At 35.2% G+C, this 23,401-nt stretch overlaps 1 protein-coding gene and 1 long non-coding RNA gene across 5 annotated transcripts in view; one reads left to right on the top strand and one right to left on the bottom strand.

Moving 5' to 3' along the window:
* Positions 1-364: 364 nt before the first annotated feature.
* The window catches only part of LOC126831464 (solute carrier family 28 member 3), a 60,458-nt gene continuing 37,421 nt past the window's right edge, over positions 365-23,401 (bottom strand). For all 4 annotated transcript variants that reach the window (XM_050561971.2, XM_050561973.2, XM_050561974.2 and 1 more), the window contains exons 3-12: positions 21,622-22,046; positions 19,671-19,815; positions 18,638-18,829; positions 17,755-17,916; positions 17,013-17,138; positions 5,270-5,400; positions 4,678-4,846; positions 4,054-4,326; positions 3,085-3,265; positions 365-2,187 (exon numbers count right to left, since the gene is read on the bottom strand). In XM_050561971.2, coding sequence (XP_050417928.2) covers positions 2,156-2,187; positions 3,085-3,265; positions 4,054-4,326; positions 4,678-4,846; positions 5,270-5,400; positions 17,013-17,138; positions 17,755-17,916; positions 18,638-18,829; positions 19,671-19,815; positions 21,622-22,046 — 1,836 coding nt within the window. In that variant the 3' untranslated portion in view covers positions 365-2,155. The remainder of the gene's footprint in view (positions 2,188-3,084; positions 3,266-4,053; positions 4,327-4,677; positions 4,847-5,269; positions 5,401-17,012; positions 17,139-17,754; positions 17,917-18,637; positions 18,830-19,670; positions 19,816-21,621; positions 22,047-23,401) is intronic.
* Positions 13,162-15,398, top strand: LOC130014259 (uncharacterized). Its single transcript, XR_008789242.1, has 3 exons — positions 13,162-13,252; positions 14,257-14,351; positions 15,009-15,398. It is a non-coding gene; the product is annotated as an uncharacterized LOC130014259 (long non-coding RNA).

The following is a 23,401-nucleotide window of genomic DNA, read 5'->3' as shown; positions in this document are numbered from 1 at the left end:
TACACATTACTAGGTTAAGTGTTAGAATTATGTCTTGACTTCCATCTCCATAGTTTTGTGCATGAGGGGTTTGGTGGCTTTAAGAAATGGACAAATGTAACTATGGTCCATTCAGTCTTGTACTAAAAATTTATCAGTTAACAGAGCTAGACCAGAAAATCCAGATGTACTCAGGCTATGCATCCATAGCTTATCATTTCTAGATGTGAACATCCATAAATTCTAGGGAGCAATAGTAGACACTTTCCACCAATTGTAACCTGGATGTTTACTGTCCATACAATACATTTAATCTGAGTGGTGGACAGATTCTAGAGCCTATCCTATTCCTCTTCAACAAAAAAAAAAGCATACAAAAAACAACTTTAGGAAAAAATAACTTTATTAGAAATGTTGATATATAATATAAAAGTATGTTAAAATACGTTATTTACAAATAAACATGCATGAGATGATATGTAAATACAAATTAAATGAAAAACATCAAATTTTGTATTTAACATTTTATTAGATAATATAATTAATAAAAAAGACAAAAATTTATTTAAAATTTCAATTGAATGTGTTTAACTGAGGGTTTATGAGCAAAGTACTTTAATGACTTGATATGGAAAAATGAAATATAACAGATTTATAACATAACCTAATTATTTATTTTATGATCAGTAGTGGAATACCGCGTTTTATCAGTGAAATAAAAGTGTTATTCCACTGGCTAGTTGTTTTTACCTAAAATGAGTGTAAAATCATAAAATAAATAGAACATTTGTCGTTTTGTCGTGAATAACATATTTTATTTCATCTCTAAGCAAGAAAACGTTTATATTTTCACTCATGCTACGCATTCGTGAAAATATAAGTTTTCTTGCTTCTCGATGAAATACAATATGTTATTCACTCTAAAACGTCAAATATCCTCTATATATTATTTTTCATATAATCTTTATATATAAAAATAATGGATGTACTAAATGTACCAGTCAATCTGTTTAAAGAACATAGATTTCACTTGAAATAATTATAATCATTTATACAGATAAAATATGTAGTCCCAGTCAATTAGCACTCTTATTGTTAAACAGAGATTTATATACCCATAATCAGTGAAAAAAACTTTATTTTCACATTGCCTCATTTATATGCATGAGCAGATCTTTAGAATTAATTATTCAAATTTTATGATAGTCAATTAAGTGACTGCTTTGTCCTACAAGGCAATATTCAGGAGTCAAAGTAACATGAACATGTATTATAGGGTCCATGGTAATGCACATTTAAACATGGATTTCCTCGACAAAAATGTCAAGTGATGGCTATCACGTATTATCTTGCTTTCAAATTTTAAATAAAATTTACATGGAAACAGCTGATTTACATTAAACCATTGACGAAAATTAGGCTGTGGTTAGTTGAATTTATTGCAATGTTCGCAAATTGATATTGCGGTAGTTATTTGGCAGGGTAGTACAATGTACTGCATATCGTATTACAATATCATAAATTGTAACTTGTCTTGAGACGATGCCCAGGCTACTGAAAATTATCATCACCACCACCTTGCAAATCAGAACTATAAACTAATCATATATTTATCTGTTTATTAAACATATTGCCAGCAGTAAGACTATAAATTTTAATTTGTCATGTATAAACTAAAACGCCCTATTTTTAAAATATCAGCTAACCTGTCATATAAAAATATCATTGTTATTATAAAATCTAAAAAAATACCAAAATGATACAGCAAATGATATCTTCGGATCATTCAGAAATCTAATACTTAAACTAAAATATGAAATCCAATATCCATATGTTAAATACTAAAAACATTTAAAATATCAAATTATTTCAAAACAAAAATATTTCAAAAATCAAAATATTCAAAAAACAATTTATAATCATTTAGAATAATATTGGATATTAAAAATTATCTTGAATAAGTTTCTTATATGTACAGTACATATGTATTTTATGAAATATTTAATAATGAAATAAAATATGAATTTGAAAGACAATGAGCCTAGAAATTAATTTTCTTGTTATATACCGGTAGGCTTTGTTTTAATTTCACATTCAGCACTAGTTCAAATATATTTCTTTTTGACATATTCAGGTATTGCTGATCACAATTTTCAACGAATTTCCAAAGCGGATCTTATAAAGATGCCACTGGCTGGAAGAACAGACCTGAAATTTATTTAAGAAAAGAAAAAATGTATTTTGATTAGATGAAATTTCTTATTGATATTTCAAAACTAAATCATCTCATAAAAATCTGTGAAATAATATGGAAACCATGCAGAAATACAGCCTTTCTTTTGCTGTTGCAATTTTCGGCATATATGTGGTTACTGTTATTAAATTTTTCTCTGTGTCAATTTAAACAATGGCTATATGATAAATAAAAAGATTTTACTGGAGGAAAAAAATGATCTTGGTGGCTTTATTCCAAAAAACTAACACAATACCTATACTTCAGGAAAATGATTAGGTTACAGATTTTTTATATGTGCTTCTGTCATAATATAATGATTTTCTATTGCTATGGCTAAACAATTATTCTTTGTGGGTGTTAATTACTCGAATTAGAAAAGTAGAATCAGTTCCTACTACACCCAAAACTTTCACTCAACAATTATTTAAATTTGAGCTTATCTACATTCAGTTAATACACATTCACCTTGCACAAAATATTTCCCTAATGACTTTCGCTCTGGCTTAGCAAATGTGACGAGCATAGTGACAGTGAAACAAATATTCTCAGACTGTTTCATGAATTTCCATAAAGAGTTCAAAATAATCCAGAAAGCATGAATTCACATAAATCAAGACACTTAACGAGTGTATTTGGAAGGGTGTGATTATCATCACAAATCCATCTATTGTTGCCAAACTGCTGACCCATCAGTGGATAGTCATGGAAATTACAAATGAAATGTGAACTTATAATTAAAGATTTTGCGAACTACAGTTAACAATTTTGCAAACATTTCTATATGTAATCCTTTTTTTTCAAATTGCAAAAAAAAAAAAAAATTGATTAAGAAAAATTATGCAAATTATTTTTTCCCCAAGAAGACTTACCTGCAATACAAGCTGTAAGGAAACAAGCTATATTTCCTGCTATCATAGCTCGTAGTACGATAGATGATAAATCTGATCTTCTTTCTGGAGCAAGGGCAGATAATCCACCCAATAATATTCCCATTGAACCAATATTAGAAAAACCACACAGAGAATAAGTGGATATAATTTCTGACCTTTCCTGAACAATAGAAAGATAATAAAATTAATTGATTTAATAATGGCCCATTAATTAACTAATGGTACCGGTACTTTGTATTACCCTTCCATTTCAAAAATTTAATAATGGTTTCCTCATAAATATATTTGAAGAGCTTTACAACTTAAAGTGTCTCAACCAATCTTAGATGCAATATGATAAAATAAAATATTTTGATGATAGCAGGGATCTATTTTGTTTCTTGTTATAAGAACAACTGTGTTTATATGTTCTACAAAAACAAAAACAGTTTAATAAGGGTGGGTACAAGAAGACATTCAGGATCAAGCAATATGGGTTTAAGCAAGACCGGCATACATCATACAGTGTGCTATGAGGGAAATTTTGCTTGGGCAATAGCACTATGGCATACTTTTATATTGAATTCCAACTGCCAAGGGATCTTTTATGTGCACGTCAATGTATACACAAGACCACGGTTTTACATACTATCCAAATCACTAGACAGCTGTCCTTCTCAGTCCCACCGTCATGCACCGCACCACCGACATGTAGGTATACAGACAGTCTATTGTAGAACTATCAGAGATGCCAGTAACATCACAATTTTTAATGTCTCTCTTTTCCACATCACTATTTTGTTCAATTGGCATTCATTTGGACAATTAGCATTAAAGAGTTATTAGGGACATTAAATTACAGTACTTCCAATTTCCGATACCGTGACAAAAAGCATTTTGGCAAATTTTGATTATGTTTTTTCTTCAAGTCAAATATATATTTAGTTTAATTCTTGGAATAGTACTTACAGACATGATGCCACCTTTCAGAGTTTCATTGATGTTTATTAAAAAAATGTCATCACCTCTGGCTTCCCATAAATCTGTCTCTGTTATATTAGGAAAAGCGGAGATATAATTTGTGTAGTTAACTTTATTTTTTAAATGAACAGACAGTGCTTCATAGGCAATAAATTCATTCGTAAATGTTTTAATTCCAATCAATTTAGCAACCTGGCGACAGTCAGCAAATTCTGTTCCCATAAACAAAGCAACTGGGTACAACACATAGGAACAAATAAACTGAAAGAATAGAATAAAAACAAGTTGTCTAACAATACACCTATATCAAAGTTAAATTGGCAAAGCCCTCAAAGGAGTTTAATGGTTCTCTCAATTTATTTGTGAAAACAAATTTCCTATTATTATTCATGTATAATGATAAGCAAGCATTCTAATTCCACAATGTAAAATTGTTCTCGCTGCAGCCTGACCTATTCAGGTTTTCTCCTAATTGTTGCGCTACATGCAAAACAAAATCAAGATGTCAATTAAAACAGAATGATATAAAGATCAGATATCATACTGCTTGTTCTGTCTAATTTCAGTTAAGCAGTTTACCATGAATAATAAATATTACAATAAATAACATACCTGAAAGGTAATACCTTCCCATCCAACACGATTACCAGCCCATGTTAAACAAGCATTTACAAATTCTAATAAAGCAAGAAAGGCAATGAGATTAACAACAATATTTGCTATAAGTTGGATTGATAACGATGCCCCTGCAGATGCAGCTTCTATCACGTTCCTTTCTTTCCTGTAATTAAACAGATAAATAAGAATTAATTCATGCTTGTAAGATTGTCTGAAGTTTTTCTTGAAAGATAAAATGATTAATATAGACTTCTTCACTCAAACACACATAGCAAAGTTATCCTCATATACCCAGTAATACAAAACCAATGTTGTCAAGGTCAATAACTCCACATATAAATACTGAGTAACTTTGTGATCCATAGGCTTGCAACTTATTGGTAACAGAGGCGATGAATCTGTAGACACAAATAAATAACTCTGGGTAAAACTGCTACTCAAATTTCTATTGTTGATATTTTGGGGATTGAGAGAATTCAATTACCGAACATTCAATTGAGGATCAAGGTTTCATTAAAGGGCAACAACTCTTCATAAAATTGAGAAGCTAGTTAAATCTCCTAACATAAATAAATAGTGAACATACCCTTTCACCATTTTGTCATAATCATCATCAGAGGATTGTGTTTTCTGGGTTTCAGGATAGGTGAGTTTAGATATAGCCAGAGCTGCTGGTGCTGACATTACAGATGCAGACAATAAATGATTTCCTGGCACCTTTAAAAAATCATTAGGATGATAATGAAATTAATGTCACTAAATATACTATTTTCGACCTTTAAGAGAATTTTTTTTTTCAAATGGCAACACAATGAGCCTTCTAAAAGAAGCATCTAAGTGGTGGTTAAGTTCTATCAGTGTATTAACAATTTCCCTATTGCTTGTTCAAATATTCATTTTATACAGATACTACAATGACAACAATCTACATTTACTCTTTCAAGAGTTTCCTGTTCCATCCCTAATGGACCAAGTATTTTTATTTTATATACATTTATAAACTGTTGCATACCCTCAGCAAAGCCAATATTCCTACAAAATACTGTTTAAGTGGGAAATATCTAAATTTGTTTAAAACGTTAATTACTTACGGACAAGGGGTGTGTCATAAGCCCTCTTCCCAGCGGGCACGCAACGTTGTTACAACATTGTGACAACGTCAATATTGGTCGTGACGTTGTACAACGTGTTTTCGACCAATATTCGACGTTGTATTTACGTCATATACAGGTTGTTGACACAACGTTGTCACAACGTCATCAAAACGTTATCAAAACGTCATATACAGGTTGTTGTCACATCGTTGTCACAACGTTGCCACAACGTCATTAAAACGTTATTCTAACGTCATATACAGGTTGTTGTCACAACGTTATCAAAACGTCATATACAGGTTGTTGTCACGGCGTTATTACAACGTTGTTACAACGTTGTCACAACGTTGTAACAACGTCTTCAAAACGTTATCAAAACGTCATATACAGGTTGTTGTCACAACGTTGTCACAACGTCATCAAAACGTTATTCAAACGTCATATACAGGTTGTTGTCACAACGTTGTCACAACGTTATCAAAACGTCATATACAGGTTGTTGTCACGGCGTTGTTACAACGTTGTCACAACGTCTTCAAAACGTTATCAAAACGTCATAGGTTGTTGTCACAACGTTGTCACAACGTTATCAAAACGTCATATACAGATTGTTGTGACAACGTTATCAAAACGTCATATACAGGTTGTTGTCACGGCGTTATTACAACGTTGTTACAACGTTGTCACAACGTTGTAACAACGTCTTCAAAACGTTATCAAAACGTCATATACAGGTTGTTGTCACAACGTTGTCACAACGTCATCAAAACGTTATTCAAACGTCATATACAGGTTGTTGTCACAACGTTGTCACAACGTTATCAAAACGTCATATACAGGTTGTTGTCACGGCGTTGTTACAACGTTGTCACAACGTCTTCAAAACGTTATCAAAACGTCATAGGTTGTTGTCACAACGTTGTCACAACGTTATCAAAACGTCATATACAGATTGTTGTGACAACGTTGTTAAAACGTTGTCACAACGTTGTCATAACGTTATCGAAACGTCATATATAGAAGTTCGAACCTTGACCTCTGATTGTCAAACCAAGGTCACCACGAGACTCCCAGGGGTCAATTTAGTTTAAATAGCCACGACCTCAAGGTCGTCGGATCCGATTTGTGATGGGCGAGTTATCTGCCCTTAGACCACACCGCTGTAATACTCAGCTATTTCACTTTCTAGGGAAATTTGCCCAAAAAATGTCTTCCAATCGCCCCGGGATTTGGTGACCCGATAGACTGACCCAACATTTGTTCTTCATTTTTTAAAATCGGCAACCAAAAGTCGTGACCTTGACCCGCTAGGGGCCCCGGAAGTATTTTGGTTTTTGAACCCTAGAGGCCCATCTAATAAAGTCAGGACCACTGGACCTTGACCTTCCAAAATGTCATCTTGGTCCACATGACCACGGTAGGTCAAGGTCATCTGAAAGGGTCAAGGTCACCAAAATATCTACTGAGTCGGATGCTCCCGGGCACATGGTGAGGCCCCGGGTCTGCGCGGCAAATCAAAGGTCATGACCATGGATAGGCAACTCATTGACCTTTCGAATGGGGCCTTGACCTTTGACCTGACCCTTGACCTTGGGATCGAAAAAGTCCCAAAACTTCATGTACCACCCAGACTTTCGCTAATAAATGTCAAGGTCAAAGTCGTGACCCGCACCCGCAAGGTCATTTTTGGGGTTGTAACCTGAGTCAAGGTCATGACATTGCCTGACATTCCCTGTTCCCGGCAGCAATTTAGGTAAAAAGTCACATTCAAAATCCCGAGAGAAAGTGAAAGCGGAACTTTCAGAATGTTATTTGGAAGAAAATATTTTGCTTTCTTGTCAGTAAAATAAAGGGCCCCAAATTCGATGACTTTTAAGTATAATATAACATTTTCACTTTCTTGTCATTGAACACGGCGAATTTGTACTGCATTGATTGCGGATTAAAACATTTCGTCGGGTCCCACTCGGCGGTGTGCGACATCGATCATTTATTTGCTTTATAATTTTTCGGAAATCATAATTTCCTTTAATGCATTAAAGTTATTGGTGTAATAAATAGGCAATACTGGCCTGCTTTCATGTTGCTGAGCACACGGGTTGGGAAAGCAAGAAAAGGCGTTTACGTCCGTCATGTATTATACAAAATGTATTATGAACTGTAAACGAGATGCCTCTCCCGCACCTAAATGTCGCTGTTTTTACATTCGGTGTTTTGCAATTGAAATAATAACACAAAGCACAGAAAATGGTGATTAATGCATATTGTGTAGTGTGCAGCGTTTGCTACACAAATTCAGTGCATAATACGGGCCTAAAACAGGAATTGCAATGCGCTTATCTATAGAAATTGACGTATGATCTTGGGTACAGTTGTATTGGTTAACGACGTAGATCGAGATTGAATAACACAATACAAGCTATAATACATTTTAATTAAGGCTTATTGTAAAACAACTAGAAGCTGACAAATATTCCGGTTAATTCTTCAGTAAATTATCTGGTAACACTAGCGGGTTTTTTTCCCGCGGATACTGATAACGTGACTCTAATGTTGCCGCGAAAGATGCTTCTGGGACGCCATATTGGTTTTTTGGTTCGTGCCGAAGGTAAGTTCTATTATTTTAACTCTCAACTGGGTATGTGGAAGGGATATAAAAATCGTCAATTGCTTCTTCTAAGGCTAATATAAGATCAGATAAAATTATATTGTATCTTAACACCCCATTAGGCTATTAGAGACAGTATACAAACAAAACATTAGGCTACCTACGCTACAGCATTATCATTGGCTATAAAACAACAAAGACACCAACTATATTTACATGTATGTAAAACACGCGCATCTATACATACATCATGTAGTAACAGGGACTATTATTATTAAGTTGAATATGAAAGCCCCTCGAATTTGATTACCGGTAAGGTAGGCATGGACTTCGTTGACGACCGCGGTGTAAGTGGCGACGTTCATTTCAAAACACAGACTCAGACTGCAGCTGTGCCGAGTGAATTTCATATTTTTAAGTTATATTTTTAAGTTACAGAATAATCCTATTATTCCTATAATTCACTACTGCCAGTTGAGAAATTGGCCAAAATATCATTTTCAACTTCAAATTCAAACGTTTGAAGATAGTTTTTCCATGGGGGGGGGGGGGGAGAAAAACAAAGGTGGTAATTGTGTTATTATTTCCGGTGTGAATGATTTTATAAGCGTCATAATGATACCTATGATCCTATAATAGTGAGTTGACAGCCTATTGAGCAAAAGATATAGAAATAATTATGTTTTGACTTTCTTAGAAAATATGAAATTCTCGCTTTAACTATTAAAACTAGCTGGACCAGCTGCATGATTGTGTCAGTCCGCTCAGAATACACGAGTCTAGGCCAAGCGACGTAGAATTTAGAACTGACTGACGTGATCTGCACTAGTCTAGGCTAGACATTTGCGTTGATGTGTTGCGCAAGTAGATCTAATCTAAATGAAATCTCTCATCATTAGTTTTTTCATATTACTCATATACATTGCCGTTAAACGAATAATTTTCAACACATAGCAAGCCATTTGATCTATACTACACGTCACTGGGCTATTTGATTTTACGGAGATTTGTTACCCACGGCAAAATCTCGATCGACGCTTGGTAGTTGGTAGACTTAACGCGATTTTATCATTCGGCTTCACTAAACAAATTATTAATAAAAACAGCCGTAGATCGACATCTAATAGTGCTAATGTAAATTTAATAATATACTATTCAAAAAAAGTAGGGGATATTTGATTTTTAAGTGTTATTAAAGTCACCTAATGAAACTGACGAAGAAACAAATGACAAAATGAAATGAAGTTCACATTCATCGATTTATTCCAAATGATCGTTAGACTAAGTAAGGCACAGACTGACCATTATAAGGGTAAAATGATACCCGGGGTCAAACAGCAAAGTTACCACAGCATCACAACCAAGTCAGTAACGGGCAAATCTCCCTCTGTTTGCCAAACAAGCATTGATCCGACGTGGCATACTCCTAATGAGACGTCTAAGGTCATTTTGGTCCAGATTGTCCCATTCCTGTTGCAACGCAGCAGCAAGTTCTTGGACATTGGCAGGACGTTGTTGACGTTGACGTAACCTCTGTCCAAGCATGTCCCAGACATGCTCGATGGGGGAGAGGTCGGGACTCAGTGCTGGCCAAGGTAATGTGGTGATGTTCTGTTGTTGGAGGTAACCTGTAACGATCCTGGCCCTGTGACATCTTGCGTTGTCATCCTGGAAGATGAAACGGCGGCCATGACGTCGTGCGAACGGCACAACATGGACTGCCAAGATATTGTCCCGGTAGTACTGGCCTGTAACACGCCCTGCAACAACATGTAAAGCCGTTCTTCCAGCAACAGTGATGCCTCCCCACACCATAACAGAACCACCCCCAAATCGATCATGTCTGATGACGTTAACGTCTTGGAAGCGCTCGTTTCGACGACGCCACATCCTCCTACGTCTGTCCAAAAAATCAACAGTGAACCTTGACTCATCTGAAAACATCACATTGCTCCAGCGTCGATTATCCCAGTGTTGACGATCCCTACACCAACGACGTCTTGCCTGAATGTGATGATCTCTCAAACAAGGGATCACGCGAGGACGTCGGGCGCGAAGTTGACCCCTATGCAGTCGATTCCGAATCGTCTGGCCACTCACTCTCACACCAGTGTCTGTTTGAAGACGAGCGCTGATCTGATTTGCTGTGATGACACGATTTCTCAAGGCCAAGGTACGGATAAATCGATCCTGGGCTTGAGTTGTCGCCCTTGGTCGACCTGAGCGTGGTCTGTCCTGTACAGATTGTGTATCACGGTATCTGGACCATAGCCTGCTTATGACAGACTGAGAAACATTCATCGTCCGCGCCACAACCGCCTGTGTTGTGCCGATCTGTAGCATGCCAAGGGCACGTAACCTTTCATTTTGGGTAAGCCGACGCATATCAAAATTTGTTTTCTGGTCACTAAAACAATTAAACTGATGTTTCCACCCTGGAATTCAATGCCACAATGACTGTAACATTCAAAGTCAGAGTCGTGCAAATCTTGGGTTGGACCCCCATGATGATCCCAAGCATCACCTGCATTCCATGCGGTAGCTATTGGTGCGTTTGGGCGTCACATGTAACTGGAAATGTTTCTTCTGTTAGGTTCTATAGTGACTTTTTTCGTAGTCATTTGAGTATTTTAGTATTATGCCCCCAAAATCAAATATCCCCTACTTTTTTTGAATAGTATACTATTCCGGTATAAAAAAAAGAAATGATAATAAAAGAATAATGAAGTTAAGTATTTAAATGATCATTTTAAGTAGATACCGTTATATTACTGAGCGCCATGGAAAACGCATCACTTTTTTTCCCAAATATTTTATTACTAGGTGGTTTTGTATGTATAATATTATGCAATACTATGAACTATTGTTTCACACAATGCTCCCAAACGCAAAAAATTTCGGCCCGTGTGCACCAAAAAAATTGCATAAGATGCACATGAAAAACCCAATATTCACGTGCAGCATTGTGTGTGAGCCCTTTAAAAGCATGTTTTCAAATTAATGTGTTGTACATGAACTGTGAAACATCAATCTGTCGTAATTTGTTGTTGGACGTGTGAAGGAATCGAGCTAGAGATGCCGAGACTTACTGAAAATCAACGGAATGAAGCCATGGGAATGTCCAGGGCTGGCATGTCTACACGTGCTATTATTGCCAGACACTTCAATTGTCATCAGTCCACTATTGTAAGGTTGGTGGAACGTGTTCGAATTACTGGATCAACACGTGACCGTCAACGTCCTGGTCACTCATCTGCGTGACAGATTCCGCCCAGCGACTCGAACAGGTGCAGCAGTCGTCGGAAGACAAGGACCAGTAAGTGCCAACACCGTAAGACGTCGTCTAAGAGAAGTAGGACTCCGTGCACGACGACCTTATGTTGGAGCTATCCTCACCGTGAGCGGCGTTTGATATGGGCTCAAGGACACACCAGACATTGAGAAGAGTAGACTGGCAAAGTGTGCTCTTCAGTGATAAGAGTCGCTTTCATCCTTATCACGCTGATGGCCGTCAACATGTGTGTAGACGTCTTGAGGAACGTCTTGCAGACTGCTGCATCTTCGAAACGAATCGATGGGGTGGGGGGGAAGTGTAATAGTGTGGGGAGGCTTCACATTTCATCACCGGACCGCCCTACACATTTGCAGGGGTCGCGTTAATGCTGTAGCCTACCGTGATGATGTCTTGCAACCAATTGTTGTTCCGATGTTTCGAGCGCACCCACAACTTCAGCGCTTCCAATAGGATGATGCACGTCCGCATACCGCCCGTTTTAGTATGGACTTCCTGGCTGCTAACAACATCAATGTCTTGGACTGGCCAGCCATGTCTACGGACATGGCACCGATAGAACATGTCTGGGATGCGATTGGACGCCGTCTGTATCGGAGACCACAGATGCACACCATTGCTGCTTTAGAAGCTGCTCTTGTCCAAGAATGGAACAATTTGCCCCAGGCCTTCTTTCAAACATTGGTTAATTCCATGCGACGTCGCTGCACAGCGTGCGTAAGAGCCCGCGGAGGACACACATCTGACTTTGTACCGTTGATTACAGATTAAACATCCATGAGTGTACAAATGTGTTGTTATTGATGTGTTCCCATTTGAATATTGTTCACAATAAGAAGCAAAATAAATAAGATATGTTTACAGGATCATTTTGTTATACGAAAAACTAAGTGATGCGTTTTCCATGGCGCTCAGTATATATAAGTGTGAAACCTGGCCATTATTTAATTAATTACAGGTCTAAGTAAATCCCAGCAAGCACAAAATATTTTAAAAACGTTTTTTGTTTTTGTTTTTGTTATTTTTTTTTTGTTTCTAAAAGGTTATGTAAAAAAAAAATATTTATCAAACGTTTTTTAAATGTTTTAAGTGTATGTTTTTCAGAAGTTTTCGATAAATATTGATAAAAATGTTTAATATAATATGTTTAGATAACGTTCATAATTGATGTTTTCTTTCAAAATTTTCCATTAAAACGTAGTACCGTAAATATGATTTTTTTTTTTAACGTTTATGAAACGTTTATAAAGAACCCGCAATGAATAGGTAAAAAAAAAATTTTAAAAACATTTATTAAAGGTTTAATACACCTTTAAAACTTAATTACGTTCATAACTTAATTGCAAAATATCTATATTTAATGTACCGGTATATAAAAAAACCCAATAAAGGTCAAGATTAATTATCTTATACATATTTTATTTTAAAACACACCCAAGGTTGACAGTTGGTCCAATCAAATTTAAACATATTTCCGCCAAAAAGGAATCCTAGCCAAACATGGCTGCTTTATTAGAGCTGTGATAAACTATTGAGTTTTATAAGTTGCTAGAAGGCGTAAAAGTTGAAAATTAGGTATGTTACGATTAATTAACATTTTGTGTCCATTTAGAAATAATTATGATATAAAAGAATTAATTGTTTCGGTAATTGTAGATTATTTTCTACTGGTAGCCGAACTTCTATTGTCATTTCATTATTGAACCCTCCTTGCAAAGTAAATTGAGTATTTTAAATATGTTTTATTACCTCTTAAATGATTTATTTTAGTTTTGAAACTTTAGTGTTTTTATTTTATAATTGTATTGCATTTTAATCATTTAGTTTTTGGTTAATTGCTATGTCTGGATTTAGAAAGAGCTATTTCAATCTATGTCTGGAATTGGAAGGGGCCATTACAATATTTATAGTATTGTATAATGGACTTTCCCAGTATCTATTATCTTTAAATGTATAGGGTTACCAATTTCATGAAGCTTTGCAGGGAGTGTTAATAGAAATGTAACGTATACAAAACTTGTGATATATTACAAATGACAAGTGATATATGCACTCGTGCTGTATGAACTATTTATATAGTCTTTAGTGAAGGAAAACATTTTTGGCTACCATTCCTGGTTTTGAATGTCAAATATGATATGAAAACGAATATCGGTTTGTAATTTTTTTTAACCGTTTTTTTCCCCGGTTGTACGTGACAAGGAGTTGGGTCGCCTGTCCAACCTGGTGGGTTTTCTCCGGGTCCTCAGGTTTCGTCCCACTGCTAAAAAGACCCCCTACGCGCTAGCGAATTATTGAAATAAAATTGAACCATATGTTAGTCCCGAAATGACCTAGTTTGTGTCAAGTGGACGTTAAACCCCATTTCTCTCTCTCTTCGCGTATTTCGCCGAACATAACTGATTAGACATTACAGTAAAAACAGAAACGATTGAATGTAAATCAGTTAATATACATTCATATTACATTATTATATGCGTTGCAACCCATTTATGTCCATTTCTAGGTGTCAAGGAATGGAAAGTCAAAATTCGTGGTATTGTCAAACGCATAAACAGTATGTCTTTTTATTTTAACAGGTTGATGTCTAATTCCCTAATGGCCCAATTTAATTTAAAGGGAAATAAAGGGAGGCGGTCCATAATGGACTTAGAAATTTACAAAGTTGTCCAAGGTTTGTTTTTATCATACTCAATTTACGAACATATCCTTAAATATCGGATAATCAAACATGGTATGGGCATACAGGAGTTTTTATTACTTCATCGATGAGTATTGATCTTTTTTTTTTGTAATTTACACCCAAGCCTTTCTTACACGTACAAATTCATGGAGAATATGAAAGTTATAACACAAGCGATGTCTCATATAGAATGTGTTATTGGGTCATATATAATATAATTCATATGGGGTTTAACGTCCTACTGTTCTGCTCCGACTAGGCTAATGAAGACGGGCATGAGCCATACCGCGTGCTATGATGGAAATTTTGCCCGGGCAGCGGCACTATGGCCTACTCTTATATCGAATTCCAACTGCCAAAGAGATCTTTTACTTGCACGTCAATGTGTACACGTGGCCTCGGTTTTTCATACCATCCAAACGAATTGTCCTTGTCAGGCCTACTGAACTTTCTCGGCAAATGTAGGGATCGAAAATGCGACCTCCAGACAAGCGAGCCAGCGTTTTACCCAATTAGCCACCTTTGCTCCATAATTCATGGGATGCAGAATTATCTGTTACAGCTTTAAGACGACCTTTTTGATCGGACTCAATTATATAATTTACAAATTTTGACAGAGTAAATATACAGTTTTTTTGTATTCTTCAGATAGTGTAATGATCAGTCAGCCGAGCTGCAAGGAAGCCGAGATAATAACAGCAGTTTCGGCTCATCTAAAATATGCACCCGACAGAAGAGGGACCAATTAAGTACATGTACAGTTTTAATTTGTTTATTACATGTCATATTTTATTATAATCTTTATAAGCCATTTTGAGCAGTGTTTTATATTGGTAACAGGCGCTTTATAAATAAATAAATTTTTATTATTATTACGGTACCAATTGCATTACAATTACTTTCTCATTTTTAGCAATATCATTCATTACCATTACCCATTACATTGAAAGTAAATAATTACATTTTATTACTATTTAAAGATTAGAGCTAATTTAGCATTTAATCAATCAGATTTAAAGACAATAGTTTTACCATGTCTTTAAATCTGATTGATTAAATGCTAAATTAGCACTAATCTTTAAATAGTAATAAAATGTAATAACATTAAATATGTTTCCTTGTTATATTCTTTTAAAACTCTAGTTATCACTGAATGCATAAGAGTATGGTTTTAATATATTTCTGTAAATCCTCTGTTTGATCTTTTATGAATGTATATTTAGTTAATCATGTATAGATCTATGCCTTATTTTCTTTTAAACTGGTTTCAATTATATAGTATAATGTGTATGGTTTCAGTACATCTCAACAATCCGCTGTTTGATCTTTTAATTGTATAATGAGTTAATCCTAGTATATACGATTATTTACCGTTGTTTCATCAATAGCTTGTGATAGCTACTCATGTTCACCTTCCTTGCATACCATTGGATAGTTCCCACTGATGTTTATATATATATTCATATCTTTCTCATTTTATTTATTTGTATATATATGCTTGAAAATGACTTGTGAAATCTTGTTGAAACGTTGCAGTGAAATAAACCATAGTAATTGTTATTCCATAAAAGTGTGTTTTTTGATTATGTTCCAATTACTAAATGCCATTCAAAAATGCGCCATTAAATGTAATTGAAATGTAATTGACCATTACATGATTTTCGGAATGTAATTAATTACATTTCCATTACTCATTACTTTTGAAATCTTCCATTACTCATTACATGACCATTACTTAAAATTTAATGATCAGATTCTATTACCTTTACCCATTACTGCAAAGTTATATGACTCTAGCATTAATATTGTCTGTAATATAATCGTTTGAATTGAATGTTTTGAAACTACGTATTGTCCTATTAATTGATACTGATTTTATTCAGAAAGAAGCAATTAGATTGGTTGTGATGGGACACAATAACTTTGATTCTAATTGAGTGAGAGTGTTGAAACTTCGCGTATCGTTTCACTATGTCAAAACCGTGGCCCAAATCTGTCGGGCATTTAAGCCCCCCCCCCCTTCCCCGCACACACACCTAATTTAACTTCCATCCTGCCCGGCCGCCTATTCCCGTCTTCGTTAGTCCAGTAGGGGCAGAACTGTAGGGAGTTCGGATGGGGCTTATACTGGGTTTTATACAACCTCAAAACAACAAATTCTGACGTCGTGACAACTTTTCGCCAACCACCACACAACGTTGCAAAACAACAAATTCTGACGTCGTGACAACTTTTCGTCAACCACCACACAATGTTGTGACAATGCTGCTTGAACGTCCGTACAACGTTGTCACAACTTTTCGTCAACCACCACACAACGTTGTGACAATGTTGCTTTGACGTCCGTACAACGTTGTCACAACTTTTCGTCAACCACCACACAACGTTGTGACAATGTTGCTTTGACGTCCGTACAACGTTGTCACAACTTTTCGTCAACCACCACACAACTTTTCGTCAACCACCACACAACGTTGTGACAATGTTGCTTTGACGTCCGTACAACGTTGTCACAACGTAAGAGTTTGTTGCAAAACAACCTACAGCTGACTTATTTCAGACGTTGTGATACAACCTCTGAAAAACGTTGTCACAACGTTCTGTGCCCGCTGGGTATAGACTAAAAACTAGATCTACAATGTTTTTCCTTACCCCATAGCTCAGATAAGCTCCGAACACACTGCCAGCTATAGTAGCAAATCCACCTGTCATTACTGCATGTAGTTCTGATAATGTCATAATAGGTAAAAATGGTTTAATCATCAAAGGTGCCTCTGTCTAAAAGAAATAAAATTTGAATATCTTGAAAAGTTATTTCCTTTGAAAGATAGTTATATGTAATGATAAATACATAATGAGCCATTTTACGTCCATTTAGTTTTCACTGAATAGTTTCAAAATACCCTAATTGCCATTATCATAATTCTTAATGCTACACTGCTGTACTAAGCTACCATTTTTCAGTCTATCTAATTCATTTAGTCAGAGTATGCAATCCAGTAGGTCAGCAAAGTAGCTTGATTCATTTGGTTCTTTGAGTTTATAGTTCTGGTTAATTACGTTTTGAATTATTATTTGCAACATTTTTATTTGATTGATCACTGAAAATTCTGGTGACTAATCATAATTTTAATATCTACATGACTAAAACCTGATGAAAAATATTCTATTATTGTGTGTTATAATTGTGTGTGAGTTAAATAAACAAACATATTTGTTGCCAATTTTCAGCATAAAATAATCTTCCGTGAACTTCATGACACCTGTTGAATGACACACATGACAGCCCAGTGGTTTAAGACAACTTTGTCAACCCTGATGATTAAAAAGAAGTGGTATCAGGTGTTCTATAAGTAAGGTATAAAAAAGCGTCAATAAACTATCTTCAACTTACCATACCAACAAAGATATTTCCAGCAGCATTCAGTGATTCCGCAGGTGTTGTTCCTAAACAAAAACTAAGAAATCTGCCAAATACTCTAACGATCGCCTGCATGATACCTAGATAATATGTGATAGCTATAAATGTACTGAAAAACGTCACAACTGGCATCACCTAAAATAGATCACAAACAAAATTGAATTCTGAGTTAGAAATATAACACAAGAAATATGAACATAATTTTAAATATCAAATGCTAACAATTAAGACAAATGATTAGAGATTCATTTCAGCATCAGCATCTTTAAATTCTAAGTAATCTTGTCCTTGTAGAACATAATTACTTGATGTTTTACTTAATTCTACTAAAGGGATTGTTCGGCCATCACAAAGGGTGTGCTCTTAAATTTGCTCCCATTAGTCTCCTATACCTTTAATACATTTTTGTATTTCCACTTGGAAAATACTAGTTATCTCATGGTAATGTACTAATTTAATCAGATTTTTGTCTCACTTCCAATGACTTAACAGATGGAGCGGAATCAGATCTTCGGAGGAATTTTCCATAAAGATAGACATCCTACACTCATCCGCCATCACCTAGCTACTTACTTGATAATTGGAGCAAATATTTTGTCAGTCATACGACTGCATAATTCAACATAAATGTGGTTCATATGGTCAAGTGAAAAATTAAAAAAAGAAAATGGAAAAAGTTTAGAATTCCATTTCACAGTCTGCTGCTTTCATTCTTAGATTTAATCAAATGGAAGATTTTACTACAGAAATCAAAGAGAGCATCTTTCTATTCAGACTCAATATAAAAAATATTTGAAAAAAATAAACGAAATCTAATCTTATAAAAAATATTTGAAAAAAATAAACAAAATCTTACCTTAAAAGCAAAGAAATGATCTTTAAAATTCGACCCAAAGACAAATTCAGAACCAGCATCTGTGTATCCTAAAAATTCTGTTACTCTATCACCAAGCCAATTAAACAGCTCGTAACCAGGTTGTGTTCTCAATATGATCAGAGCAAAGAAATATTGAAGAGCTAAACCCCAGAAAATTGGATGCCAGTTGACCTGAGAAAAAATATTAATGTGAACACAAAATTATTAACCTATAAGGCACCAAATCACCAACAACGTCTATGCTTTTGGCATTTTATTATCAAATTAATGTGATCGTCAGCTACCTAGACGATAAATATTTGTCATCGACAAGCGTATATGTTACAGTCAATGTCTACAATCAGGCAATGTGTACAATGCCTTTGTAACCCTAACCCTAACCCACACTCCAACCCTTACCCTAAACCCAACCCTAACCCTAACCCGGCAATGTACACATTGACTGGTATATTTCAGGCATTGTACACATTGCCTGATTGTAGACATTGACTGTCACATATATAAATAGTGACCATTGGAAAACAAATACAGTGAGGTTGACCACAGAAAATTTATCCAGAACTTAAAGGTCTTATATGCTCCCCAAATTTAACAATAACACTTACAATAAGTATTGATTACAAGCTATACTACTGGATAATCAAACAAATAACATCATTGACACAAATAATATTATACATCATAATATACATTTGAGTTTTGCCAAAATAATCAACGTTAACACATGAAATAGCTTAGAAGTCATACTCTCTTAATTTTGTGTCATGATTTTATGATGTAAAAAAAAAGGAGCTACAGTAATTTCACCCAATATGCAATTATGGAGTTGGGGAAGTAAAAGGTAATTACGATCTGAGTGCCAGATGGAATAGTAATCCAGTACATCAGCAGAATCTTCAAACTAAGTTTAAGTGCAACAACCTGTGAAAGAAGAAAATGATCAAGGGGGATGGATGTGATGGATGAATAAGGAGTAAAATGTCAATAGTCAAAATGATGAAACAGACATTACCTTGGCAGGATTTACTGATGTAATATAGGTGATGAATAAGAAAGCTGCTAATCCACCTAAAGACTTGAGATTATCTGGTGTTTCCAGGACAACATATATAATTAATGTTGTAATAATACTAACGGTTGCTATGATATATAAAAGCCTGAAAAGAGAGAAAAAAATGGTGCCAAAAATCTTCACCTACTTACAGACTGTAGACACACTCTTTTAAGAAGCAGTTTTTTATCTGAGATTATCAATATATTCTTCCAAAATTTAAAAAAAACAAGCCAACAGTGAGGCTGATGTCCCCCGCCGAAATCCCAAAATAAATAGATGACACATATTAATTAATCGCATATTTATTTTTTTCAAAAGTATCAAGCAATCAAACTGATTATCAACTATACACTCTCTATCAGATAGAATCAAAGTTATCTTGTCCCAAAGCATCGACCAATGAAATTGATTAGCTCTGCCTAGCTTTAGCTCACAATTTTAATCATTGAACTCAGTCAAGACATTCACCTACTGAACATCTACATCAAGTTTAAACATTCTACCTCAATTAAAAGCAGAGTTTTTATGTTCCAAAGTCTTGACCGATCAAATTGCTTATCGCTCCTTAGTCTAAGCAGAAAATTCTTATCATCGAACTTAGTCAAGGTAATGATATAATGCATCTATACTCGGCGTTTCATCACTCTCACTTAATTAAAACTAAAGTTATCATGCCCCAAAGCATCAACCAATCAGATATTGCTTATCTTTGCTTACCCTAAGCAGAAAATGTTCATCATCAAACTCCATCAAGGCATTGACCTAATAAATAACCTGCACCAAGTTTGAACATTCTAGCTCAATTAGAAGGAGAGTTAATTTGTTCCAAAGTCACAACCAATCAAATCGCTTATCGCTCTGCTTACCCTCAGCAGAAAATGTTCATCATCAAACTTAGTCAAGGTATTGATGTAATAAAGCTATCTTCAAACTTCATCAAGGCATTGACCTAATAAACACCTATACCAAGTTTGAACATTCTAGCTCAATTAGAAAGAGAGTTATTGTGTCCCAAAAAGAGTGACAGACGGACGGACAGACCCATTTTAATAGTGTCCTGCTTTCTTCGAAAGGTGGAGGACAAATATATATTATTAAGTGTTTAACAGTTACACTATAAATTTATCTGAAATTGTTGTGCTTCGAAATTCTAATTTTATGCATGTGAATTTACTCTCAGGTAAATTCTCCAATCGTTCATTTCACTGTCAGTCAATCAAAACTTGTGTAAATATGATTGAAACAATAACCCTGTTCAAAAAAACTTTTCAAGAAAATCCACAGACTGTATGCCCTTGTGAGTCTTATTTTGGAAGCTTTAGGATACAGTGCAATTATTTCAAAAGAATTTTATAAACTATATTACACCAGCTATCTTTAAAGGGCATTTATATTAGTGAAAGCGATATATATAATATAGACAGTTTTATGGATAACATTCAGTAGGTTTATTAACTGCAACGTTTCAATGTGGTTACTCCCATGCTTGATAATGGTGAGAGTAACCACATTGAAACGTTGCAGTTAATAAACTTATTGAATGTTATCCATAAAACTGTCTGTTGCTATATATACACTAGTTGTTGGATTTTACATATTCCAGCCATTGGATTCTGTGTAATGACTACTATTTCCAGTAATACATGACTTCTACATCATTAACTAATAAAGATAGGCATACACCATGCAGTGAGCCAAGATATATAGGCCCTACAGAGCCTCTTTTATGTGACCCATGTCAATAACTAGAGTTGTTCCTTACCAACACAACTGACCATGTGGAAGAATTCCTGGAAACTTTCTCGACCAACTCCGGGAGCTCCTGGTTAGTGAGAGATCGTCTCACTCAATGAGTTACCATGGCTGCCCAGTCTGTCTACAAATTAACACGATATCAATATTTACTCACCATCTTATTATTCTTGCATTCCTTGCGCTGTTTTTACCATCAAACACTTCAGTACACCGAGATATAGCTGGATATATATAAGGCCCGGCAAAATACATGAATAACAAAAATACACCCAGGACTGTATATCCAAGTAAACGATAAGATCCTTCATCTCCAAAATGATAATTCATCGCAAAAGCAAAATAAATCACAAAAAGAATCGCAAGTAGTATATAAAAAACTCTCCAAATCCATTTTTCATTATTTGTATATAAGTTGACAACGGCCGATTGTATGGTTAAAACTTGACGTGAACACATGTTATAGTCATTTGAATTGTCATTTTCGACATCGTCAACACTATCATATGCTTTTTGTTTTTCTACATCTTTAACAACATCTCCACCATTTCTCTGTCTAACATCATCTTCATCAACTTTATCCTTTAATAATAAAAAAATAGAGTTAAATATTTCATAAACAGTCTATCAACTTAGTCATTTTGATGGAATAGAGCTTATCTGTTGAACAGTCTATTATATTTTGTAAATTTGTGATTTTGATGGAATGCAATACAAAGCCAAATGACCAACGTTGCTCCATAAAGCCGAGTGACATTGGTTAGGCGTCCACGACAAGATTGGTGTGTGTGTGTGGGGGGGGGGGGGCACCAATGTCATTTGGGTTTATGGGCACCTCACCAATTATGTCGTTATATATGAGGCGCCAAATTCACATGAATCACACGGTTAACACCACAACTTGATTGATGGGGTGCCCAAAACGGCGTGATCTGTGGGGTGCCATATCCCGGTGGGGTGCCCATAATGACATGATTGGAGGGCCGTCTAATAATGACAATATATGATTGCCAGGCCGCACATAATGCATAATACCGAGTGAGATTGGTTAGGCGCCCAAGACTTGATCAATGGGGTGCCCAAAACGGTATGATTGGTGGTGTCCATAATGCCGACATTTGTGGGGCGCCTACGACAAGATCTGGGGCGCCAACTAAGAAACCGACCGCATACTGATGCCTGAAGAAATCTACCATAAGAAAGCCAATAGGAGATTGTAGGAAATTTTCCAGGTCAAATTCATGATGGGGATAAGATTGATGCAAGCTAGCACCAGGCCCTGAGTTCACAAAGCATTCTCAGACTTAAGTTGAGAATTTACTCAACTTTCAGTCACTGTTTATGAGAAATATCTTTGATTCAGAAACACAAAACTTTGCACATAGTTTCTTATTGATGTATTTGATACATTAAAACAACCAAAGTTTAATAAAGGCCTATATTTTAGTTAAAATAAGATGAACAATTTTGAGTAAATTCTTAACTTAAGTCTTAGAATGCTTTATGAACTCGGGGCCAGGCGTGATAATCTTCAAAATTCAAACAAATCAGACTCTAACCCGATTCCAAACTTTTCGTTTTTCTCGTAAATTATTATAGGTACACTAAAGTCGTATTCCATTCTACAAAGTTTTATAATGTTCATATCAAAATATCATAATACGCCAATATCACAAATTCAGCCTCAAAATTGAAAATATTCTGTCATTTTCATAGTTTCCCTCCTCTGGTGCAAACTTTATTTTCCAAAATTTTCTGAGGGCTAGCTACGGGCTAGCAGTTCTCGCTATAATAGTTAAAAAACTTCAGTCAAATTGCTTCACTCTGAACCAAGATATTAGCGATTCAATATTAGGCTAGCTTCGATCGTCATTTTTAATGTTTGTACGATAATAAACAAAGTCTCGATTATCCATTTTTACGTTAAATTATAAAGG

This window comes from Patella vulgata, chromosome 9 (genome assembly GCF_932274485.2).
Source record: "Patella vulgata chromosome 9, xgPatVulg1.2, whole genome shotgun sequence".
NCBI lineage: Eukaryota > Metazoa > Mollusca > Gastropoda > Patellidae > Patella > Patella vulgata.
The sequence above is the reverse complement of the archived record's forward strand: the minus strand, read 5'-3'. Positions and strand labels throughout refer to the sequence as shown.